This window comes from Camelus ferus, chromosome 16 (genome assembly GCF_009834535.1).
Source record: "Camelus ferus isolate YT-003-E chromosome 16, BCGSAC_Cfer_1.0, whole genome shotgun sequence".
Lineage (NCBI taxonomy): Eukaryota > Metazoa > Chordata > Mammalia > Artiodactyla > Camelidae > Camelus > Camelus ferus.
The window spans coordinates 47,966,074-47,990,847 of NC_045711.1; the positions used below are offsets into that span (position 1 = coordinate 47,966,074).

At 45.8% G+C, this 24,774-nt stretch overlaps 2 protein-coding genes across 2 annotated transcripts in view; one reads left to right on the top strand and one right to left on the bottom strand.

Moving 5' to 3' along the window:
• The window catches only part of PIP4K2B (phosphatidylinositol-5-phosphate 4-kinase type 2 beta), a 35,450-nt gene extending 11,126 nt beyond the window's left edge, over positions 1 to 24,324 (bottom strand). The window contains exons 1-7 of the mRNA XM_032457896.1: positions 24,014 to 24,324; positions 9,485 to 9,582; positions 5,792 to 5,888; positions 3,505 to 3,657; positions 2,515 to 2,661; positions 1,374 to 1,412; positions 778 to 891 (exon numbers count right to left, since the gene is read on the bottom strand). Coding sequence (XP_032313787.1) covers positions 778 to 891; positions 1,374 to 1,412; positions 2,515 to 2,661; positions 3,505 to 3,657; positions 5,792 to 5,888; positions 9,485 to 9,582; positions 24,014 to 24,172 — 807 coding nt within the window. The 5' untranslated portion in view covers positions 24,173 to 24,324. The remainder of the gene's footprint in view (positions 1 to 777; positions 892 to 1,373; positions 1,413 to 2,514; positions 2,662 to 3,504; positions 3,658 to 5,791; positions 5,889 to 9,484; positions 9,583 to 24,013) is intronic.
• LOC102504051 (poly(rC)-binding protein 1) lies at positions 18,735 to 20,731 on the top strand. The gene is given in 7 exon segments (XM_014552064.2): positions 18,735 to 19,464; positions 19,466 to 19,565; positions 19,567 to 19,613; positions 19,615 to 19,698; positions 19,700 to 19,791; positions 19,794 to 19,900; positions 19,902 to 20,731. Coding segments are annotated over 7 exon segments (1,032 nt in total). The 5' UTR covers positions 18,735 to 19,339; the 3' UTR covers positions 20,379 to 20,731.
• Positions 24,325 to 24,774: the final 450 nt, after the last annotated feature.

Sequence of the window (24,774 nt, forward strand, 5' to 3'; positions counted from 1 at the left end):
AGGCAAGGGGAAAGGGGGAATGAGGAATCAGTGTTTCTTGGGTACAGAGTTTTAGTTTGGGAAGATGAAAAAGTTCTGGAGATGGATGGTGGTGATGGCTGCACAACAGCATAAATGCACTTAATGCCACTAAACTTAAAAATGGTTAAGATGGTGAATTTTATGTTATGCATATGTTATCACAATAAAAAAAATAGTAAAACATTTTTTAAAATCTATAGTGTTTGGTTTTAATGAGCAGGCTCCCCAACTTATTAAAAAAGGAGACACTGAGTTATTAAGTGGTCCAGATATCACATTCATTATTTAGCACCTGTCTCCCCTGGAGGAATTCTCCACAGGGAGTCCCATTTCAACCATAAAGTTGCTAGGTAAGAGGAGAATCAGACCTAGAGAAAGGCACGGTTGGTGGATCTTAATAGCTTCCTGTCATTCTGACAGCTGGATGCCCCCTCCACCATGGGGATACTACAAGAAAGGAAGTTTGAAGAGGTTTGAAAAAGAGGTTGAAACAGATTAGTGAAGAGATTAGGAAAAGCATTCCAAACTGAGTTACAAAGGTTCTACTTGCACAAACTGTGTCCCCTCAAAATGAATGTTCATTTGCTATAGCTTTGATACAAATAACTACCCACACTGCTCAAATCACTATCTTCTCTTTTGTCTACACTCCTGGAAAGTAATGAATTCAATTTTCGTTAATGTTAAAGAGGCTCCTGCTCTGGGGACAAGAGGGAGCGCTGCTCAAGCAAAGCAAAAACAAGGATTAATACGTACCTCTACATCCCGTTTCAGTTTTTCCAGGAAGTTCTTTTTACTCTCCTCTCCCACGTGAAGTTTCTGTCCTTCGTTGAGGAAGTCATTGTCTTTGAATGTTGGCAAGTCCTTGGCCTGGAAGAGCAATAGCCATGTTAGGTTATTCACCCCAAGAAGTCCTCTGCTGAGGGCAATGGTACAGGAAAGGAAAGGGTCCTTAGCCAACCTGCCAGATCAGGAGCTTAGTCTAGGAGTCTACAGACTCAGGCTTCAGGCAGGCAGGGATGGCAAACATGTGGCACATATCAGACACTGAGGACTGACCAAAGGACTTCCTGCTGAGCCTGGATGACTCACTTATTCAGGCTGGACTGTATGAAAGAAACTGCCAGGCCTCCAGGACTATGAAGAACCCAGCAAGGGCAGAGGTAAAAGGCTGGAGACCAAGGCCTAGGCCAAGGATGAGGAAAGGCAGGTGCTTAGTGACACAGAGCATGTCTGCGAGTCTAGGAATTGGGCTGGGGTGATGGTGGAGACGGGGACAAGCGGGCCGACAGAAGGTTTTTCCGATTCCTTGTGACCCATAACACAACTGATCAGCTCAGGTCCCAGCATACCTTCTCCTTGTCACTTGCTTCTCTGGCGACAGTAGAACCCTGAAAGGATAAGAGCCATCAGAAGTCCAGCTGAGGCAAATTCCGTTGAGTGAAAAAACATGCACCAGTCTTTGGGGCGAGGCAGCAGTTGAATTCAAGGAGGCTGGTTAGACTCCTAGAGGGGCCAGGAGGCAGCTACTTGTTCCCTTCCACTGTCACAGACTGCTTATAAAGATCTGCCTATACCAGACACATGCTCAGGAAACAGGAGAGACTCAGCCCCTGCCCTTAAGGAACTTTCCTTCTATCAGGGAAGCTAGACATTACACAGTAGCTACACGATTAATTAATCCATTAATTACAAAGATGCAAAGTGGTACAGGGGAGAAGACGGGACACTCTGAGAGCATGTAGCACAGAGGCAGGGTCTGGACTGGAAACGGGCAGTAACCAAAGCCTGCTTCTTAGAAGAGGTGATATTTGAGCTGAGCTCGCAAGGCTAAGTAGGAAGGAATTAGGTGGGGGAAGGCGGAGGTGGAGAAACAGGCAGGGAAGGGATTGCAGGCAGCCTGTGTGGGATCCTGGGGAGGCGGAGCGCGCAGGCACTGCACAAATGGAAAGGAAACCAGTGTAGCTGCAACAGAGACAGGGGGAGCGGTACAAGGTAACAGGGGTCAGGAAACCAGGTTCAAGGAGCAGTGGAGAGCTGTGGTTGCTGTAATTCACAGGCACCAATGTGTTTTTGTTTTTTTTTTAATTGAAGTATCACTGATTTATGATGTTGTGCTAGTTTCAACTAATGTGTTCTCTTCAGTGTCTAGAAATGCGCTTGTGCTGTCAGTCCACGTGGCCTGGAAAGCTGCCAGGGTGCGTGCGTCAGCACAGCCTGTTCCCATACTGCTGCCTTCGGTGCACACATCCCCCTGACAGGAGTTGAAGAACATCAGTTGTTACATCTGGGGTTTAAATAACCTCTTGTCACTGTCACCTGGACTTCAGACAGCCTTTAGCCCACAAGAATTAGGCATATCAACTCTCGAGTCATTTGTCCATGCCAAAACATTTGCTCCACTTACTCCCATTATGTGGAAATTAGAGTTATAGCCTCTCCAAGCCTCAGAGAAAAGGCAGCCACAGAGCTGGGAAACATAGAACCTCTTACCTTGAGGTCATACTTGCGGTGTACAGTGAGCCGATGGCTGAACACATTCCTGGTGACCACCATGTAGGTTTCCACGCCATCCACGGTCAGGCGGTACATGCCCAGGAACTGTGGCAGAAGGGTATTGCCATGACACTCCACTATAAACTAGAAAGGAAGGGAGGAAAGGAACGTATGAAGGTGCCAGGATGGGCAGGGCTCTCCCCAGGCTGAAATGTTCCCTGGGATTCTAGCCTCTAGACTATTGGTTTTCAAATTGTATTTTGTGAAGTCATGGGGTTCCTCAGACTCACAATAGACAACAGCCGCCCAGAGCTGAGAGGCTGGGCAGGCAGTGCAGAGCCCCTTCACCTTAATATTATTAGGATTTTGAGGGAAAATCGCTGATCTAGGCCTTGCATCTCCTCTGCCGGCCTGAAATGGGAACGCCTAAGGGCAGAAAGGGGATGCAAAGGCAGGACTATGATGCGGCCGTCTGGGAAAACAGAATGACTCCTTCCCCAGAGCTCTCACCCACACCATGCCCCACGTCTTCAGCTCTAACTCCCCAAACACTGCAAGTCCCTTTCACCACTTCTTAGGTGCCCAGAGAGAAGCCAGCTTTCCCTGAAGACCCAGGCAGGCTGAGGACAGGCACTCCCTGTTAGGCTTCAGAGGAGAGGAGGGTGGAACAGGAAAAGCAGCAGCCCTGCTGAGCAGACAGGACCTCTTTTAGAAGAAATGAGGCAGGTGCCAGAGTGCAAAAACGTCCCAACTCTGATGAGAAACAGCTGTTCAGCTGGGACTGTGTCCATGACATGCCTTCATTTCTTTTTTCTTTTTCTCAAGTAGGCATTTCACCTCACAGAAACATGGCCCTGGGAGAGGGCAAGTGCCTGGTTCTCAGGCGGCATCTGTCATTACCAGAGAGGACAGAGCCCTCCCCAAGGACCTCTCTTTTCTCCCTCCTCCAGCCCATCCTCTGCTGTCCAGGCTCAGGACTCACCATACCTGGTGGTATTTCTTTAAGATGTTGTGCATCTCAGCCACATCCTCACTTGACACAGTCTTGATCACGAAGCGCCGGTCATAGGTGGTGAGGAAACGTGTGCCACATCGGCCCTGGCTGTCGCTGTTGATGGGGGCACTGCGCGTCACTGAATTCTGAGGGACCGAGACAAAAGCGGGCTGGCCTTGGGAGGGGAACAAGGACTCTGACTTTTACTGAGTCTTCTCTCATGGGCCAGACTGTTCTAAAGCCAACAACACTAAGAATGATGGACCTTACCCCACCTCTTTTCTAATGAAAGTTCACATCTCTCCCAAAAATCTTCCTCAAGAGAGACAAGAGTTGTTCCTTACCACCTGCTCCTAATCCTTGACTGGGATGGCTAGAGGACTGACTGTGAACCATTTCCTTTCACTCTGATCCCAGAGAGCTACTCTATAAACTAAAACTCAGCCTCGGATGGTAGGGGCCTGGCTTCTTATCCTGATGCTCACATGTAATATGACCTTGGGTGAGCCACTAAACTTCTCCACTCCTGAGTGTCCTCACCTAGAACACAAGCAGGCAGACAAGAGATGACTTCCCCAGTGTCTTCGAGTAACAAAGAAAAGAAGTCTAGCACAAAGAAGGAATGGACACAGTCCTCTTTATTTCCTGTATGTACCCTGATGCTTCTCAAAGCAGGAAGTTGGTCCTCACTGCTCTGCCCAACACCTCTGCCCTCGCCTTCCCCTCACCTCAGACTCCTGCCTGTCTTTGCAGAGCTCTGAGGCAGATCTGGGGAGCTTTTCTAGTTCTATCTCGGCTCCTCCTCGAGGCCCCACTCCCATTAGGACTAGAAGGCAAGGGGAAGCCTTAAGGGGGAGGGAGTAGGGAAGGTATGAGTCAACCAAAGGGCTGTGTTCACCAGGCAGCTGCCGGGAAAAGACCTTCAGGAGGTCAGAAGGCAGAGAGGACTGACAAGTATGGTTCTATCCCTGCCTCATTTCCAGGCAGCGTTTCCTGACTCTCTAAATCACTGGGAGTCTAAGAGCACAGAGCCCCCTCCCCGAACACCATCCTCCCGGCCCCATTGCAGTCTTGAGCACAATCATTTGCCCACAAGGCTATTAGAGAAAACATGCTGACACTGAGAGGATGTGGTTAGATGGCCAAGGGGAAAGGAAAGAGCCACAGTGGAAGGAAGACACTCGAGCAAACTGAGGTTGCAATAATGGCACGAAGTTTTCAGAAAACCTCATGCTCTGATCAGGTCATGATTTAGTTCAGGGTTGGTCCCAACAGGAGGGGCTGGAGGACCTCCCAGCACCTCTTAGATACAGCCATTCCTGACTGTTCAAGTCCCTGGCATCTCTTCCTCCTCTCATGTTCCCTCCCCCTCCTCCTCAGTAGGTCCTCCAGAGTGGAGGACAGAGGGGATGGACTCACCGGGGGCCCATTCTGCTTCTCGTGAACTACTCTGTGAAAGACTTCCTGGGAAGGGGTGGGAGGAATTACAGTATTTTGCAAGATGTGGGCATCCATTTTACATTTCCCTAGGCTGTACACTCCTTTTTTCCCCCACATACAACTGAAAATCAGCTATATTTCTTACTGTTACACAAGGAAAGTGGAAAATTCTCCCGCCTTCACCACTAGGCCAGGGAAAGAAATCCAAGAAAGGTGTGAGGGGGAGAAGTAATAGAAGCCACAGACTATGAGTCAGACTTTAACGTCCCTGATATTGGGATTGATTCCTCCCAACAGGCCAAAGGCCTCTCTCACATGATTGCCCCCGAAGGGAGCAGTTGCCCTGCAGTGCTTAGCCCCCACTCTCAATGTCAGGACAGGGGACAAATTTAGGAGACGGCACTCAGAGCTGGCAAGAGGTTACACGACCCTTGAAGTCTGCCTTTTCTAATTTGTGTTATCTGCTTTAAGAAGCCTCATCTCCCACTGGCAACAATTCTCTCTCTTTTAAGTCAAACTACAGAGGAGAAGGGTTCTTCAGCCCAGACTGGGGATGTCAGACTGAAATGAAGCAGCTTCTGTAGACCCCTCTCCCTCCCACTGCTCTTGCTCCCTGGGAAAGGAGCCGGACCCTGTGAGGCACCATCAGAAGCACTTCTAAGGCCCTCACCCCTCCAAAAGCCCACCAACACTGGGGAAAAGGCTGCCTGGGCTGGAGTGAGACGTGACAGGAAGATGAGCACAAGAATGGTACACACGTTTTTCCTCTACTTGTTCCTGTGACTTCCTGACCTCCCCTCCATTCCCTAACCCCTCCGATTTCGCAAAGACAACCCATACCTGGTAATCCTGATCATCGATCGCAAATCTCTCCCGAAGGTTTCTAAACACCATGGGGCAGTACTCCTTAAACTTAAAGCGACTGGGGAGGTTCTCTCTAGGGAAAAGCAGAGACATGTTTTTATAAACCTCTTGCTCATTTAATTCATACAACAGGACTTCTCAAAGTGTGGTCCGCAGGTCGTCTGGATCTGAACAATCTGCAGTACTTAAAATGTAAGTTGCTAAGCCCGCAAAACTCTGAAGGTTACGTCCGGAAATCTATATTTTTTTGTTTGTTTGTTTAATTCAGATTTTTTGAGGTATTATTTACACAAAGTTTACCCCTTTTTTGGTCAAACATTAGCTCCAAATCCACCTGCTTCATGGCGTACAAGAAGAATGTGGAAACTGCCCTGGGTGCTATCCCCTCCCTGTAACTTCCTTTCTAGAGGGGTTTTTGACCCAGGGTGAACATCAGAATTACCTGCTGTATTGTAAATCTCTCCTATTGTTCTGAAATCATGTATTTCATGTTTATTTCCCCTCCAGACTATATGCTCCTCCAGGGCACCAAGGAAGCACCAGCACCTTATACAGTGCCTGGCACACTGAGTGCTCAATACAGCTTTGTTGAATGGAAAACTGCATTTTTAACAAACACTCCAGGGATTCTAAGCATGATAAGGTTTTAAAAACTTCACAATCCTTGTGTACACTGTAAAAATTAATCTAGCTCTATTCTTATGATCTGTGTACTTTTTCTGAGTGTATGCTATCTTTCAACAAGATTTTAAAGGGAAAAAACCTTACCTGCAAAGAAGTGAGACTGAGTGTCGGCCCCACTTCCCAAGTGCTGTAGCAGCCACAGGTGGGTGGCTGCACAGGAGCAGCTGCTGTGAGGCTAATGTCAGTGTGACTGCTGAAGGGAAAGGCCTTTCTCATCAAAGGGTCCCTCTCCTCTGGGGATGTTCCTATCAAAACACCCTGAAGATGGTTACACCCAGGAAGCCCTGCCCTTGGTTTCCACTGGGATGGAAGGGGAGGGTGCTTTAGATTGAAGAGGTCCTCAGTCAATTAACTGGGATCCCATCTTTCCACGAACTCTTGTTCGCTGGCTTCTGGCACCAATCTTCACCCTCCCCACTCTTTAGTCAATCCACAGACTCCAAGGACAGAAGAGAATCACCTTGAAGGGATGCCTCCTCCAAATCCTCCACCTTGACAACAGTCATCCTGCTTGGGAACTCCCTTTCAGAAACATGGCCCTCTGCCCAACAGCATTTGCTCACTTTGTGTCTCTGTGTCACATTTTGGTAACTCTCACAATATTTCAAACCCTCCACCAGCAAAAAGATTATGACTCACTGAAGGGTCAGAAGATGGTTTTAATTTTTTAGCAATAAAGAATTTTTTAAGAAAAAAAGAAAAAAAGAATTATGTCCCTCTGTTGTCATCACAAGGAAAAAACTTTTTCTCTATTTCTTTAATTTTATATCTATGTGACACGATGAATGTTCACTAAACTTACTGTAGTAATCATATCATGATTTATTAAGTCAAGTCATTATGCTGTATACTTTAAACTTATAAAGTGCTGTATGTCAATTATATCTCAGTAACACTGGGGGAAAAAAGGGATTGTGTCCCTCTGACTATTCTAGGATGGTGGACTTCAAGGAAATAAAAAGCAGTGGCTTCTTAGGAAGGCAGGGGCCTGGTCTGCCTATGTACCCCCGTCTTCTAGTAAATAGCACTGCAGTCTGAGAACTAGGATGCAAACAGTTGTTGAAAGGACAAAAGGAATCAAGAAAGAAGAAAACAAAAAAAATACTGGATGTCCGCTTTAGGCCAAGATGTCAAGACTCTGGTACAATGTCCACTTCCAGAGCTCTGCCCTCTGGCACAAAACAACCCCACTTCCTGCCTCAGAGCCTAGGGCTGCCCCTCCTTCCTTAGGTGGTGTGATATTGGATATAATAACAAATATATATGTAGTCTTGGTTCCTGTTTCTGGTACAGAGCTCCTAAAATCTTTGGAATTTCCTAAGTGATGAGAGCAGTAAAGGTGTCTTTCAATGTTTCAAAGCTCCTTTCAAGTATACCTGAATTTATGTTAATGAGGTGACTTGGAAAACCTCTAAGGATGAGTGCTCTTTGCCAGGCAAACCAACCAGGACGAGAGGGTCAGAGCTTTCAGTCCCATCCCCCTGACTTCCAGGGAGAGGAGAGGGGCTGGAGGTTGAATCAATCACCAATGGCCACTGACTTAGTCAATCATGCTGTCATAAAATGAAGCCCTCATAAAAATCCAAATGGATAGGGTTCAGGAGGTTCCAGGTTGGTGAACACGTGGAGGTCTGGGGCGGGTGGTGCCTGGAGAGGGTATGGAAGCTACCCGCCCCTTGCCCACATACCATGCCCTATTGCCTCTCTCCATCTGGCTGTTTCTGAGTTGCATCTTTTTATAATAAACCGGCAATCTAGTAAGTAAACTGTTTTCCTGAGTTCTGTGAGCCACTTGAACAAATTAGTCGAGCCCAAGAGGGAGGGTCATGGGAACCTCCAATCTATACTAAGTTGGTCAGAAGCATAGGTGACAATCTGGACTTGAGATCAGTATCTGAAAGGGGAGGGGGGCAGTCTTGTGAGACTCAGCCCTTAACCTGTGATACGTGATGCTAACTTGGTAAACAGAGTCAAAACTGAATTGAATTGTAAGACACTTAGCTGGTGTCCTACAAAACTGCTTGATGTATGGAAAACCCACACATTTGGTGTTAGAAGTGAGTAGTAGTGAGAGAACAGGGAAAAAACACAGGAGAGCTTTTCTTTTCTACAGGTGCCACTTCGCAAGCAGCAGCTCTGAAGACAGGCGGCTTCTAGAATACGATGTTGTTATTACATACTATGGCAGAGAGAGGCCACTAAAGGATGTTTTCAAATCAAGCTTCTCCTTCAGGCTAACAGTCTGGGAATGGTAGGGTGACAGAGCCCAGCCGGTGAGGTGGTGGGGACTGTGGGACAATGGAGAGTGGAACCAAGATTCAAATGTTGAAAGGAAGAGAGTGTGAGCAGCAAATAGTTACTGGGGTGACCCATCAAAGGATGAAAAAGCTAGGTCCCTAGAGGGCTTAGAGCAGGCCCTGAACTGTGCCAGTCAGACGGGTGCTCCGTCAAAGCCTGTGACAAACTTTAGACACCAATGTTAATCCAAGAAGCCACAGTGAACAAAAATGGGAAGAATGATTTTGGATAGCGCCCTTGGGCACCACGCTCAGTCTGTTGTTCACACACTAGCTGGAAATAAAGGAGCTTGGCTGCATCCCAGGCCCCAGAACATGCCTGGCAGCTTCTTGCCTCAGACTAAGATCAAGATAGGGCAACTGCTGTCAGCCTCACACTGGATACCTCCACTCCCAAGCAGCTCACTTTTACCTAAACTGGCCCTAGATGAATCACCCTGGGCCAAGCCACGTGCTCTGAGGGACACTGGAGGTAGGCTGATAAAGGACTGAGTTGACAGGACAACACAAGGGGGAGAGGCATATAATGAATGCATTTTCCCAGCCGGTTTTTCAGCTGTGATCCAGGTGTCGCTTCACACCCTGCCAGGTGCTGGCTTGGCCCCCACCATGGAGAGGTTTCAGAAGCTCTCTGCTTTAAGGGAGAGAATTGCCCACAATACCTGTGCCCACTCAGTAGGCAACTTACTTATTGAAGAGATGATTGTCCACCTTGATCTTGCTGTATGCTTTGAAGTCATCTGGCATTAGCATGACAGGGACAGGGACATTGCTCAGCTCATTGATCTGCAAAGCAAGGAGAAAGTGAGGTTCTCAGCCAGGAAGCCACCTGCCTCAGAGAGACAATATGCTACAACATGGATGCTACCATCTCACCAAAAACATGTCCACGGAATCCCTCCTCATGTTTACTTTTGTTCTTTTCCTCAAATAAGTTTCCAACCTCATCTCTACCTATTGAAATTCTCCCCACCTGATAAGGTTCAGCTCAAAAGGCACCTCCTCTATGACGCTTTCCATGATTCTCTAAACCACAAACGTTTCCCATCTTGGAATTCCTGAAACATTGTTTGTATCCATCTTTTGCCATCTCATAGCCCCCCTCATATAGTAGTTAATGCTTATAACCTACACGAGCCTGCTCGATTATAAGCTAAGCAAGATCATAGCACTGATCTTTGTAAGCAAAGATCCTCTAACTGATCTCTGGAAGCTCCAGGGTTCTTAGCACCGCAATTTGCATATGGCAGGCACTATTTAAGTGTATTCCAAATGCAGTAATAAGTGGATCAATAAATAAATGCCATTCAACCTATGTGAGTGTTAATTGAGGCCTCTAAACATCTTCAAACAGGGTCACTCAAGAAATCAGCCCAGGCATATATCTGGGGAAAACTCTAATTTGAAAAGATACATGCACCCCAATGTTCACAGCAGCACTATTCACAATAGCCAAGGCATGGAAGCAACCTAAATGTCCACTGACAGATGATTAGATAAAGAATATATCTCTATATATATTTATTTATCTATATCTATATATTTATATCTATCTATATATTGTGTATATATATGTCTACATAAATATATATAGAAATAAAGCAACATGGATGGACCTAGAGATTATCATATTAAGTGAAATAAGTCAAAGACAACTATCATATGGTATCACTTATATGTGAAATCTAAAAAATGATACAAATGAACTTATTTACAAAATAGAAACAGACTCAGACGTAGAAAACAAACTTATGGTTACCAAAGGGGAAGGGGGGGCATAAATTAGGAGTTTGGGATTAGCAGATACAAACTACTATATATAAAATAGATAAACAACAAGGTCCTACTGTATGGCACAAGGAGCTATATTCAATAGCCTGTAATAACCTATGATGAAAAAGAATATATATATGTGTGTGAATCACTATGCTATACACCAGAAACTAACACAACTAAACTGTAATTGTAAATCAACTAAATTTCAATATTGTAAATCAACTAAACTTCAATAAAAATAAACAAATTAAATAAACAAATACATTTTAAAAAAGAGAAGTCAGCCCAAGGCAGAGAAAAAGGATGGGTTTATGTGGGTGTGTAACTCTTATCTCCAAAGCAAAGGATTAATCTAAAGTGAGCCAGAAGAGGTAGATATCTAGTCACTGGCTCCCTCTTACTCTCCTGATTAAAGCAGGGCCAGTTCCTAAAGCCACATCCTGCCTTATGCTGAACTGGGGGAGATGGGGTAGAGTGCCTTGCCTCTGCAGCAAACAAACCTTCTCATTGTCTTTCATCCCCCTTCAGGGAGCTGGAGGCTGGACAGGGAACTGGCTTCCCATTGGTGCAGAGCTGAGGGCAGTGCCTGCCCTTCCCCATCCCCAGTTTAGCCAATTAGTGGTCTAATTAGCCACAGATGTCCTCCCCCATCACAGCAGAGTATCTGACATTTGACCCTCGCCCAGATGCCACTAATGCATTCAGGATTTACAGAGGAAACCTCAGTCCTGACTTAATGGATAGGGGGCAGGGGGAGCAGCCTTGTGTCTCCCAGATAGTTTCCTTGCAAATCCTATTATCTCAATGAGGCCCCATGTGGCAGTGAGGGAATAATCTTGTCATTAGGGCTCCTCTAGGGGCATAAATGGGGGAGAAATAGCATTTAATTTGCTGCCTCTTTCATGTTCCAAACCTGTTTTATTTAGAAATGTCAGAGGATGGAGGAAGTTCAAGTTAATGCAGTAAATGGGCTTGGGACCCACACCTTCCTAGAGTTGGTGAAAAACCCAATTTACTCATGGGGAAGTTAAGGAAGGCGGAGGAGTGCATGTGTATGGGGAGGGGGCCGTGAGGTAGTAGTGTAGGTTGACAATGTGGCAGAGACTCAATAAACTGCTGGCAGAAAGTGACTGGCATAGACATGAAAGTACATCTTATATATATAATTCCATTTACATGAAATTCTAGAATCTACAGTGAGAGAAATCCAATAAGAGGCCGCCTGGGTTGGGTTGGGGGGGGTGGGGGTTGACTGTAAAGAACATGAGGTGTGATTCTAGGGTGACAGAAATGTTCTATATGTTGTTTAGGGTGATGATGACATGAGTATATACATCTGGCTAATAAACAGCCACACAAAAAAAGCCCTGCCAGTTCCCATTCCAGGGGGTGCTCACAAAAGCACCTGCTTGTTAAGTGTGTGCCTACAGAGGAAACCGTTCCACTTCCTTGTTTTTCTGCCAATAGAAACAATTCATGGTAGCTGTCCCATTGCCTTTTTCCTGGCATATTAAGCTTGACTCTGAGAGTTAAAGAAGTTAAGAATTCATGGCTCTTACGCAATTCTGTTTTATACCAAAATGTTCTAGTATCTGCTACTGATTGGTTCTGGGTTATTCTAAAATCCAAAACCTGTGCTTGTTACCAGGAGAAATAGGAAAGACTAAAACGCTTGCTTATAAGGGGTCAACTGCCTCTTAGCCAAGATGATTATTCTAACAAGAGCTACTCAGCAGGGGAGGGCATAGCTTAGTGGTAGAGTGCGTGCTTGGCATGCGCGAGGTTCTGGGTTCAATTCCTCAGTACGCCCATTTCAATAAATAAATAAAAATCTAATTACCTTCCTCCAAAAAACAAAACAAACAAACAAACAAACAAAAAACCGAGCTATTCAGGAATGCTCCATTCATTAATTCTCTATGTAACTCTTAGTGCAACATAGTTTGAATACTTGTAAGTTAATCAGTTTTTAGTTCTCAATTCACCTCTATTCTTGACTATAGATCCCAATAGCAGAAAATTTCTAATGGATAATATATCGGTGAACAATCCATACATCTGAACTACAGAGAATCACCCTCATTTCCACTGGGCCACATGTAGATGATTCACTCCAGGGATTAGCTGGACTATTTTTTTTTTCAGTTGTGCTAAATTTTATATCCCCAGAGAGTTCTATTCAATTTCAGTTGAACAAGCACTTACTGAAAGACCTACTACATGCTTCATTTCACGTTCAGGAGAAGGGGGCGTACAGCAAGGAAAATGTGCGTACTGTACACACACAAATGGAGGGCTTACCCTCTTAACAGGGAGATGAGACAAACCAATGATACAGCAACACTTGAAGTCAAGGAGCATTTAAGTAAGTGCGAACAGAGGGACTGAGAACAGAACGGAAGAGGTTCAGAGGAGGGTGAGGTTAACACGGTCAGAGTCAGAGTCCCAGCCCTCACATACCAGGGTAGAAACAGGGCACCTTAATGCCCCTCCTGGTATTGCCAAGAGCACTTGACACTGGAAGAACTTACAACAAGATCATGTTACATCTCTGCTCAAAAATCTTCCATGGCTCCTCACCAACCTCAGGGTCAAGTTTTAACTCCTTAGCCTGGCATTTAAGGTCTTTCCCGATCTGGCTCAGACTCTGCCAAATTTCTATTCAGTTAACTTCTACTCAATGGACTGAGGGTCCATTATGTGCCAGTACTGTGCCAGAAGCTGGGGATACAAAAGTGAAAATATATGGTCTCTGCTTAGCTGGGAAGACAGACAACAAATAACAAATACAATGTGATGAGTGCTATAGCTATGACTAAAGGGAGATGGAAAAGCAGATTAAGAAATGACCGATTCTGCCTGGGAGTGGGAGGGTTGATTGCTAGAGGAAGCTACAGAGAAGTCCATGGGAGAAAGGCCTAGGATGGCAGTTCTCAAAAAAACAAAAATCAAAAACAAACAGACAAAAAAGCCCCAAAAAACCCAAAAGGAAGGGAATCCCAGCTGTGAAACAAGCCTCAGAGTTGTAGAAGTATACTGCCCATTTTAGGTACAGTCGGGGGAGGCCGGGAGTGGCAGGGTAAGAGAGAGGTGCCAGGGAGTGGTGGGAGACAGTACAGGAAAGACTGGTGAACAACCTAGCATATTTTCAGTATCAATAAGCAACAGCTGCTTCTGTTTATTGAATGTCTGTAAGTGGTCAGTGCTTTATATTATTATATATCATATATCTAACACATAAATATTTTTGTTCTATTTGTGCTATTATTTCTAATATTTAATAGTCACATAAAGTATTATTAATCTGATTTTGCAAAAGAGGTTCAGGGTACCTTGCTCAAGGTCACACAGACAATATGTGCAGAGTCAGGACTTGCTCCCAAGCCTATCTGGTGCCAAAACCTGGACTCTTTATACTGTGCTGTGCAATCCTTCTTATGGACAGCTACCTCACTAAAGTAATGTTTTCCCTTCCTTTCCTCTATCCTAATAACCTGCAAGGGAAATGTTATACTCCTTTTATAGAAAAGAAAAATGAAGCTCAGAGAGAAAAATTACTACTTCAACACTATACTAAGGGACACAGCCTGGATTTGAATTTAGGTTTATCCACTATATGATAAATTTGGACTTGACTATGTAGACAATAGGAAGCCCTCTCAAGTTTAAGTCTGGGAATTCACATGATTAGATGAGTGATATAGAAAGATAATTCTGGGATCAAAATCAAGTAAGGATTGGATAGGGCAAAGATAAGAAGCATCAAGACCATTTATGGGGCCATCATAATAGTTCAGGTGAGGGACTATAGCAGCAAGCTCAGAAGAAGGGATGAATTTAAGAGAATCATCCAAGATCTGGCTAAATGACACTTCTGTGACACCTTCCCTGTCTTCTCCAGGTTAAACCAGTTGCTCATTCCTCTGTGCATCTTTATATCCTAAATATCTATTCACTTCGGTAATTATCTGTTTACATGTTTGATTTCACCACTAGACTGTGAGCCCCTAGAAGGAAGAGACTGTCTTACCCATGTTTATGTCCCTAGCACAATGGCTGGCACATAGTAGTTGGACAATAAATCTTGGATGGAAAGACTGATGGACAGAAAAAGGGGGCTAAAGGATGGCTAACACTAGGATAAAGAGAAAAAAATGACAGGAAAGCTGGTGTGACCATGCCAAAAGTTCACGGTCTGGAGGATGGGAAAGAAGATTAAGGTTAGCTATTGAGGCTATAACCAGTATGTAAAGAGTCTTAAACGCCAGGGAGAGAAGAATAAACTTTATTTGGTAGACAAAAGAGAATAACTAAAAGCTTTGAAGCATGAAAGGTCGTGACTAAAGCAATGTTTCAGGAAGATGTGCCTTTCCTTTTTCACTATCTAGCACATTTCTGGGCCAACCTCTTTCATCTTCAGCAGAAATGTACTTGTGGAATGCAAACTCATTTGAGTATCATGATAAACAGAACATATTAAGATGGTAAACTGTTTTAATGTCACGTCATGCAAGTGGTTTTTGGATGATCCACACGATTAACTCCGTGAGCCATCAGCATAAATAATGAGGAGGCTAAACAAGCTGAGTGGGAAACAACTTAGGAACAGAGAGTTCACTCTATGCTGATCCCATGGGACATGAAAATTAGTCACTAGTTCTAGTCTGATGAACTTCTGATTCCAGAATCCCTCACTTCCCTGTGTGACCTTCATAGGAATTGCTACCCAGGGGGTGTGGGCTGGGCTTGCAGGCTTCCTGACCTGTCCCAGGGTTCTATGGGTGTCTCGGCCACAGGCTGGCACCACTGGCAATCATTTGTTACCATCAGAAAACATGACGTGTTGGGAAACACGTTCCCAAGACCAAGGAGGTTGAAGCAAAATCTGAAACTCCAAAAAGGAAAAGGGCAAGAACAGAGAGCCAGAGATGCCACCAAATCCACCCCTGGGTTTATTCCTCCTTTTTACACCTTGGTTTTTCTTCTCCCATTTGAGTCCCAGTTGTTCTCTGTGAGGTGGGAAGGTGTGCTGAAGGACAAACTCATCCAAAGGCTTCACTAAGGTGGGACTATTTACTAAAGACTTTGAAAGTAGCAGGGCAAGAGGAAAAGGCAGGGAAAGGAGGTTCTGGGTCTGCATTAAGCAAAGAAAATGTGTGGACAGAATGGGAGTGGAATGTGGGAGAGAACTGAGCAGACTTAAGAACAAATCTTTTCCTCATACCATTCATAAAAATTAACTCAAAATTTATTATAAAACTAAATGTAAGAGCTAAAACTCAAATAGTTTTTCTTAGAAGAAAATGTGGGAGTAAACCTTCATCATCTTGGGTTGGGCAAAGCCTTCTTAGATATGACACCAAAAGTACAACCAACCAGAGAAAAACAGATAAATTGGACTTTTGATCAAAATTAAAAACTTGAACTTCAATTAGTGGGAGTACCGGTCAAGATGGCGGAGTGGTAGGACCACGACGAGCTTGCCTCTCCTTGTGACTACAATGAAACCACAGCTGAATACTAAACAACCCTTGAAAAAAGACTGGAACCTAGAAAAAAAGATCTTGGGAAACTGGAAACATAAAGAGGGAACCACAGCAGGACGGTAGGAGAGGTGTGCTCACGATATAACTGGGCCCCATGCCACCTGGGTGGGCGACCCACAAGCTGAAGATTTGTTAAGTCGCAAAGGCCCTCCCACAGAAGTGAGAACTCTAAGCCCCACGTCAGGCTCCCCAGCTTGGGTCCTGGCACTGGGAATAGAAGGAGATCCCAGGACATCGGTTTTGAAGGCCAGAGGGGCTTGGCTCTGGGAGCCTCACGGGTGTGGGGGAAACGGAGACTCCATTTGCTTGAGAAGCATACACGGAAACTCACGTGCACCAGGTCCAAAGGCAGAGGCAGTGATTTCATAGGAACCTGGGCCAGACCTGCCTGCTGGATTTGGAGGGCCTCCTGGGGACATGGGGGACAGCTGCGGCTCACTCAAGGGACATAAAAGCTGGTGGAAGACATTCCGGGAGTGTTAATCCACATGAGCTTTCCTGGAGGTTGACATCTTGATTGGATCATTAGCACCAAGACGCAGCCCCACCTAACAGCCTGCAGGGAAGCCTCAGGCCAAACAACATACAGGGTGGGAACACAGCCACACTCATCAGTAGACTTCCTAAGCCACAAAGGCCTCTAGACACAGCCCCACCCACCAGAGGTCCAGGACCAAGCTTCACCCAGCAGTGGGCAGGCACTGGCTCCTTCTGCCAGGAAACCTGCATAAGCCTCTAGTCCAGCCTCATCCACCAGGGGCAGATACTAGAAATAAGAAAACAATAATCCCAAAGCCTGTGGAAGGAATCCACAAACACATAGAAAGATAGATGATATGAGGAAGCAAAGTGATATCTCCCAGGCCAAGGCACAAGATAAAACCCCAGAAGGAATACATGATGAGGAGATAGGTAATTTACCTGAGAAAGAGTTTAAAGTAATGATGGCCAAGATGTTCAGAGAACTCAAGAGGAGTATAGATGCACAGAGTGAAGTTTTTAGCAAAGAGTTGTAAAATATAAAGCACACCCTAACAGAGTTGAAGAATAAAATGATTGAAATGAACAATACACTAGAAGGAACTGAGAATAGACTAAATGAGGCAGAAGAATGGATCAGTGAGCTAGAAGACAGATTAATGGAAATCACTACTTCAGAACAGAAAAAAGAAAAAAGAATAAAAAGGAATGAGAATAGTTTAAGAGAACTCTGGGACAACATGAAGCACTCTAACATTTGCATTACAGGGGTCCCAGAAAGAGAAGAGAGAGAGAAAGAACCTGAGAAAATTTCTGGAGCAATAATAAGGAGAAAATATTAAAATTAGCAAGAGAAAAGCAACAAATAACATAAGGGAACTCCCTTAAGATTATCAGCTGATTTTTCAGCAGAAACTCTACAGGACAGAAGGGAGTGGCAAGATATATTTAAAGTGATGCAAGGGGGAAACTTACAACCAAGAATACTCTAACCAGCAAGGCTTTCAGACTTGATGGAGGAATCAAAAGCTTCACAGATAAACAAAAGCTAAAAGACTTCAGCACCACCAAACCAGCTTTACAACAAATGTTAAAGGACGTTCTCTAGTCATCAAACCATAAGAAAAGAGAACAAAAAGAAGAGAAGAAAAGAGACCTACAAAAGATTGCTTTCGCTGTTCGGGGTCTTTTGTGGTTCCTTGTAAATTTTAGAACTGTTTGTTCTAGCTCTGTGAGGAATGTTGACGTATTTTGATGGAGGTTGCATTGGATCTGTGGACTTCTTTGGGTAGTGTGGCCATTTTGATAGTGTTGATTCTTCCAATCCAAGAGCACAAGAAATCTTTCCATTTCTTTGTGTCATTTCAGTTTTCAAAGTATAGGTAAACTCCTTGGTTAAATTTATGTCTAGGTATTTTGTTGGTTTTGATGTAATGGAAATGTCTCTGGCAGTTATAAAATTCTGGTTTTTGAAATGAAAAAAAAAGTGAATGAGGGGCTGCAAATGGCAAAATAGCCTTCTTTTCTATGGGTGAGTTGTATTCCACTCCATATATACACACATATATATATACATGCACATATACATACACACACACACACACACATACATATATATATATATATATATATATATATATATATATATATATATATTGCATCTCCATTATCTATTCAACTATTGATGTGCACTTAGGATGCTTCCATATCTTGGCAATTAAAAATAATGTTGCTGTTAATAGTAGGGTGTGTGTATCTTTTTGAGTTAATTCTTATTTTGTGGTTGGCTTTATACCTTTGATAACTATGTAAGTTTAAAAAGCTAAAGCTCTAAACATTCTTAGAAACAATAATAGTACATATATTTAAATTTAAATATATATGTACAGAAAAAAAAGATCTATCAAGCCATGAAAGTCATAGAAGAAACTTGAAAAACATATTACTAAATGAAAAGAAGCCAGTCTGAAAAGGCTACAAACTGTAAGATTCCAACCAAATGACATTCTGGAAATGGCAAAGCTACAGAAACAATAAAAAGATCATGGTTTCCAGGGGTTTGGGGAGAGGGAGGAATGAATAGATGGAGCACAAGGGATTTTTAGGGCAATGAAATTATTCTGTATGATACTACATGTCATTATGCATTTGTCAAAATCCATAGAATGTAAAACATCAAAAGTGAACCCTAATGTAAAGTAGGGACTTTGATTGATAATAATGTGTTCACGTTGGTTCCTTGATTGAACCAAATATGCCACACTGATGAGGGATGTTGAGGGGAGGGGAGTATATATGTGTAGGTGGGGAGGACTACTTGTGAACTCTGTATTTTCTGCTCAATTCTGTTATGAACCTGAAACTGCTCTAAAAGAATAAAGTCCATTTTAAAAAAAACTTGAACTTCAAAAGATACCATCAAGAATGTAAAATAGACGCTGAGGCTGCCGCTGGAGTTGCCACCGCCCCGCCCTCGCCCACCCGCCAGCCGCCCCACTCGCCCCCTCCACCGCAGCCGCCTTGGACCACAGCCGCCTTGGTCGAGCCCCCGCAGGAGCCTGCCGCCCGTGCCCGCCCTCTCCCGCAGCCCTCACTCTCTCCCGCAGCCCTCACTCTCTCCCGCAGCCCTCGCTCGCCTCGCGCCCGCAGTTTTGGGCCTACACCTCCCCTCCACCGGCCAGCCACCGAAGACTTGACCACGTTAGGAGCCCAACTCCCCCGAACACGGCCCGCCGCTCGCCATGGATGCCGATGTGACTGAAAGTGTTCTAAATGTGACTCTCACCACTCGGCTGCTTATGCACGGAAAGGAAGTAGGAAGCATCACTGGGAAGAAAGGGGAGTCAGTTAAGATAATCCACGAGGAGTGAAGCACATATCAACATCTCAGAGGGGAATTGTCCAGAGAGAATCATCACTCTGACCGGCCCCACCAATGCCATCTTTAAGATCTTCGTCATGATCATTCAACAAGCTGGAAGAAGATATCAACAGCTCCATGACCAACAGCACTGCAGCCCCTGGTCACCCTGAGGCTGGTGGTGCCGGCCACCCAGTGTGGTTCCCTCATTGGGAAGGGCGGGTGTAAGATCAAAGAAGTACCAGGGCCCAGGTCCAGGGGCAGGGCATATGCTGCCCAACTCTACCGAGCGGGCCATCACCATTGTTGGCGTGCCACAGTCTGTCACCGAGTGTAGATCTACCTGGTCATGCTGGAGATGCTCTCCCAGTCTCTGCAAGGGAGAGTCCTGACCATTCCGTACCAGCCCATGCTGGCCAGCTCTCTAGTCATCTGCGTGGCCAGGCCAAGATCGGTGCAGTGGACCTTCGGGCTACTCCCATACCACCCATGACCTAGAGGGACAACCTCTAGATGCCTAATAGATCCAAGGACAACACACCATTTCTCTGCTCGATCTGGCCAAGCTGAACCAGGTGACAAGACAACAGTCTCACTTTGCCATGATGCACAGCGGGACCAGATTCATCAGAATTGACTCCAGCTCTCCAGAGGTGAAAGGCTATTGGGCAAGTTTGGATGCATCTACTCAAACCACCCATGAACTCACCATTCCAAATAACTTAATTGACTGCATAATCGGGCACCAAGGTGCCAACATTAATGAGACCTGCCAGATGTTGGGGGCCCATATCAAAACTACCAACCCAGTGGAAGGCTCTTCTGGTAGGCAGGTTACTATCACTGGTTCTGCTGCCAGTATTAGTCAATAACTAATCAATGCCAGGCTTTCTTCTGAGAAGGGCATGGGGTGCAGCTAGAACAGTGTAGGTTCACTCATAATCCCTTGCTGCTGTTTTCCCATGATCCAACTGTGTAATTTCTGCTCAGTGATTCCAGGTTTTAAACAATTTCTAAGTGTTCAGTTTCTACACAACTTTATCATCTGCTAAGAATTTAAAAATCACATTCTCTGTTCAGTTATTAATGCTGGGATCCGTATTAAATTTTATAAGCTTTTCCCTGTTTTTAGTTTTGTTTTGGGTTTTAGGCTCATTAATTTTATTTGTTTGTCGATAAGAAATGTAAGAGTGGAATGTTAATAAATTTCAGTTTAGTTCTGTAATGTCAAGAATTTAAAAATTAAAAAATGGACTGTTTAAAAAAAAAAAAAGTAAAAAAGACAACCCAAGGAATGGGATGAAATATTTGCAAATCATGTATCTGATAAGGAACTTGCATCTACAATATACAAAGAATTCCTACAACTTAATAATAAAAAGACAAATAGCCCAATTGAAAAATGGGCAAAGAAGTAATTGGCAAAGGCTCTTAATAGATATGTCTCCAATGAAAATACACAACTGGCCAGTAAGCACATGAAAATATGCTCACCATCATTAGCTAGCTAGAAAATGCAAATCAAAATTACAATGAAGTAGCGCTTCAAACCCACTAGGGTGGCTATAACAAAAAAGACAATAACAAGTGTTGACAAGGATGTGGAGAAAATGGAACCCATACACACTATCTGTGGAAATGTAAAAATGGTGCAGTCACTTTGAAGAACCAGTCTGGCAGCTTCCCAAATGGTTAATTACCATCAATCCTTCCGATCACCTGGGTGAAGCTTCACACATACCAGGTTCCTAAAACGGCCAACAGGTTATCAAGCAAGGTTGGCCTCCTCTGGTCTCCACACTCCTCTCTGAGGCAATCTCTTCTCTAACTCCAGACCCTCTGAACTGTATTTCATCCACTAAAACACTTGTTTTCTCTCTATGTTCGTTCTCCCCCTGACAGATCTAAAGTTGTCTGATTCTTCTCCCCATTTCCTATGCAGTCTTCCTCCACACAGTCCATGGGCTGCATCTCTTGCCCACAAGAGGAGCTCCTGTTACAACGCTGAGTTCAAACGCCTCTCTTTTTCCACCTAGAAGTAAGTCAACCACCTCATGGGAAAGTATGTAATTGGCCTGTGCTGTAGATAAAGACATATCCATCCTTCACATCTCATACACCATCAGCCACAGACAATCATGGTCTAAATGCTTAAATGGGTGAGAAACTAAAGAATCAAAGAAAAGGTGATATCTGAAACCTTATATTGCAGAAAGTGGCAACAGTGGGCTTCTGAAGGAAGGTAACCTCCAAGAAAGGCTATCAGTCCACCAGAACAACACGGTCCTGACTCCCTAGAGAACTGCAAGATTTTATAGTCTTCTTCTGGGGAGATGCTCCATTTCCCAGATGGCGACTAGACCCTACTGCAAGCTAAGAGGAAGCAATAAAACTTTTGTTTAACTTACCTCTGAAACTCAGCCCATCCAGGGCAGTGGTGCCCAGTGCATTTCCCCTGCGGTGCTCACTCATTGTGTCCAGAGGCATAGGTCTTGCTTAAAAGTCAATGCCTTTCCAGCTAGCCCTCAAACTTTCTTAAAGTTAGTAAAGAAAGAGGCTGACTGCCTAGTCCAAGAAAGTAGGAATCACAGATACCTCTTAATTTGCCATTCAAAGAGTTACTGCCTGCCTATCAGAAAACCAAGCACTACACGCAATCCTGGGAACTGGCAGGCACAGGCACACACACTTTGAGCATATCTTCAGGTTTTCTAACAAGACCATAATCCCCATCTGTCCTGGCACTTGTCTGAGAGGCAGGACAATGAACAGGAGGCAAAGAAAACAAGACCTCTCATTCGAGCACCATCATTAGCCAACGGTGCTGGACAATGAGCTACATCTTTTGTTGTGACCATAGGCAACCTAATCCTCCTATCAGGGCCTCCATTTCTTCATGTATCAAAGAAGGGACCCAAAGGCCCTTCTGACTAGATGTAATATTCCTGAGTCTCAGACCTCAGTTCTCTGTACAGACAGGATGCTTTCTAGTGAGAAGCTGCAGGACAAAAATCAAGGACTGACTTTCAGGCAGGGACACAGGGTTCACATTTTGATGACCCAGTTTCCCTTGCAATGTTGTCAGATGACCCCTGAGGCAGCAGGAAACAGAAGGAACAAACTCTGCTGGACTGTTGAACCAAAGCAGCTCCAGAGGTCTAGGCTTTAAACTAGTGGTTCTCCCTACCCTGGTCAGGACCTTCACCTCAGTGAGGCTACTGAACACAGTAACTTGCCAAAAACCAAGAAATCAACAAAGACCTCACCATAAACATGTTCATTTCCGTATTAGATGTAAAGATCTAAAACCCTGGCTCAGACAACAGCTCATCAATCTCCAGCCAGAGGCTCTTCTAGTAAAGCAAAGCAAAAAGTCTTGCTGGCCTTGGGTCCCTTTGTCATCATTTCATCTTGGGGGCAATTTCAAGTGCTCAGTGAAGTCAGGGAGCCTAAAGAACTGATATCCACAGGAAACTCAAGCCATGCTTCTTTTTCCTGATTCCTACTTTTAGTCGGTGAAGTTGGTATTTCAGGTCCTTTTACTTCCTCTGCTTATTTCTGGTGTAGGAACTCACAATGAAATGGTCAGAATGCAAACAGCAAGTGGTTGGAAGAGAAAGAAGAAAGACCCCAAACAAATAAGACACAAAGTCCTCCAGCTCAAACACTGTGCTAGGCTCCAACTTCCTAACAGGAGCTGTTAGACAATCTCAAAGAACCCCAAGGAGTCAGGGAACCTCTTTCTCATCCTAATCACCATCCATTATCACACCCTTTATGAGCATACAATAGAAAGCTCAATTTAACAGAGAGTAAACATCTTTGACAGGAACACCATAGGAGAATTCAGGAAGCCACATTATTTCTACTATGAATAGTCCTCATAAGCAGGCATCACTTTCTCTCAAATGGATACATTCTCTCTTCTCCCTAATCTAGGAAGACCCTAGTAAAGTGTTTGTGGTCCAAGGAAGCCTGTGCTTCTCCAGTTGATACACCTCATTCAAGAAGAAAAAAATGGAAACCCAGGAAGGATTTCCAGTCAGTGGTAAGGAGGTCTAGAGGATGGGGAAACTTTGAGCAGCCACACCAACCAAATAACTAGAAGAGGAATATCCAGGCAGGCCAATGCCACTTGCCCTATCAACTGGACAGTGAGCTCGACAGCCGATATAAGGAACGAGGGAGGAAACAAATGCAACAAACGAGGTGAGATGAGAAGAGAGGAAGAGGGGATGAAAGAGATTCCACCCCACCCAGGCCTTCCATCTGCGCTCCAGGGGCTGCATGAAGCCAGACGCAGGAAGCTTGAGGGGCTGGAGGGAAGGGGAGGAGGCGACGGGATACCACCATCGGAGACACCAGGCCTCGCGTGCCACGCGAGGAGGCACACCCAGCCCGGACGACGTGCGAGGGTGGGGTGGGCGTGCTAGTGGCTTGGCCAGGGTTTGGAGGCGTCACTGGCAGGGCCCGCGGGGCGAGGGCCTGGGGTTGCGGGGGGCGTGAACGCGCTCGGGGCCGCGCTCGGAAGGGCGCGAGCGGGGGAGCTGGTTACCGTGTGGTTCACCCCCCACATCAGGACGCTGAGGATCGGCTCGCTGGCCCGGAATAGCTTCACTTTCTGGCACACGAAATGCTTCTTCTTGGTCTTGGTCTTGCTGGCGCTGAGCGGCGCCACCGCCACCGCCGTGGTGCTGGTGCAGTTGGACGACATACCCGGGGCGGCGGCGGCGGCGGCGGCGGCGGCGGCGAAAGGGGGGGCGGCCGAGACGGCACACAAGCCAGCGGCCCCAGGCCTCCCCCGGACCGATCCCCACCCCTGCTCCCTCACCGCGCCATGGTCGCGCCCGTCCCGTTACCTCCCCACCCCGCCCCGGTGGTTCCGTCCGCCCCACGCTCCGCCCTCCCCGCCCCGCCCCGCCCCGCCCCACCCCAGGGAGCCGGCCGGCCCGCTCCGCACCCCGCCCCCGGGCGGTGCCACTGCCCCGCCGTCACCAGGCCTTCTCCTCCCCGCCTGGGTGGTACCGCCCGTCCCCGGGAGGCAGCGGCCGCAGCGCCCGCCCCTCCTCCCTGGGCCTGACAGGAACCGGGAGGGCCTCCGCTAGCCTCGGAGCCCGCGCGCAAGCAGGGAGTTGGGGAGGAGGGTTGGCTGGGTAGGTCTCCCTGTCTACCGCGGGAGGGTCTCCCAATCCGGGCCCCTCAAAGCCAGGGTTTGGCTCTTTCCTCAACCTGACGTGCCAAGATGGCGGCGGCACCACGGCTCAGGACGGGAGGAGGGGCAGGAATGCGAGGAGGGTGGGACGTACCATCCCCACC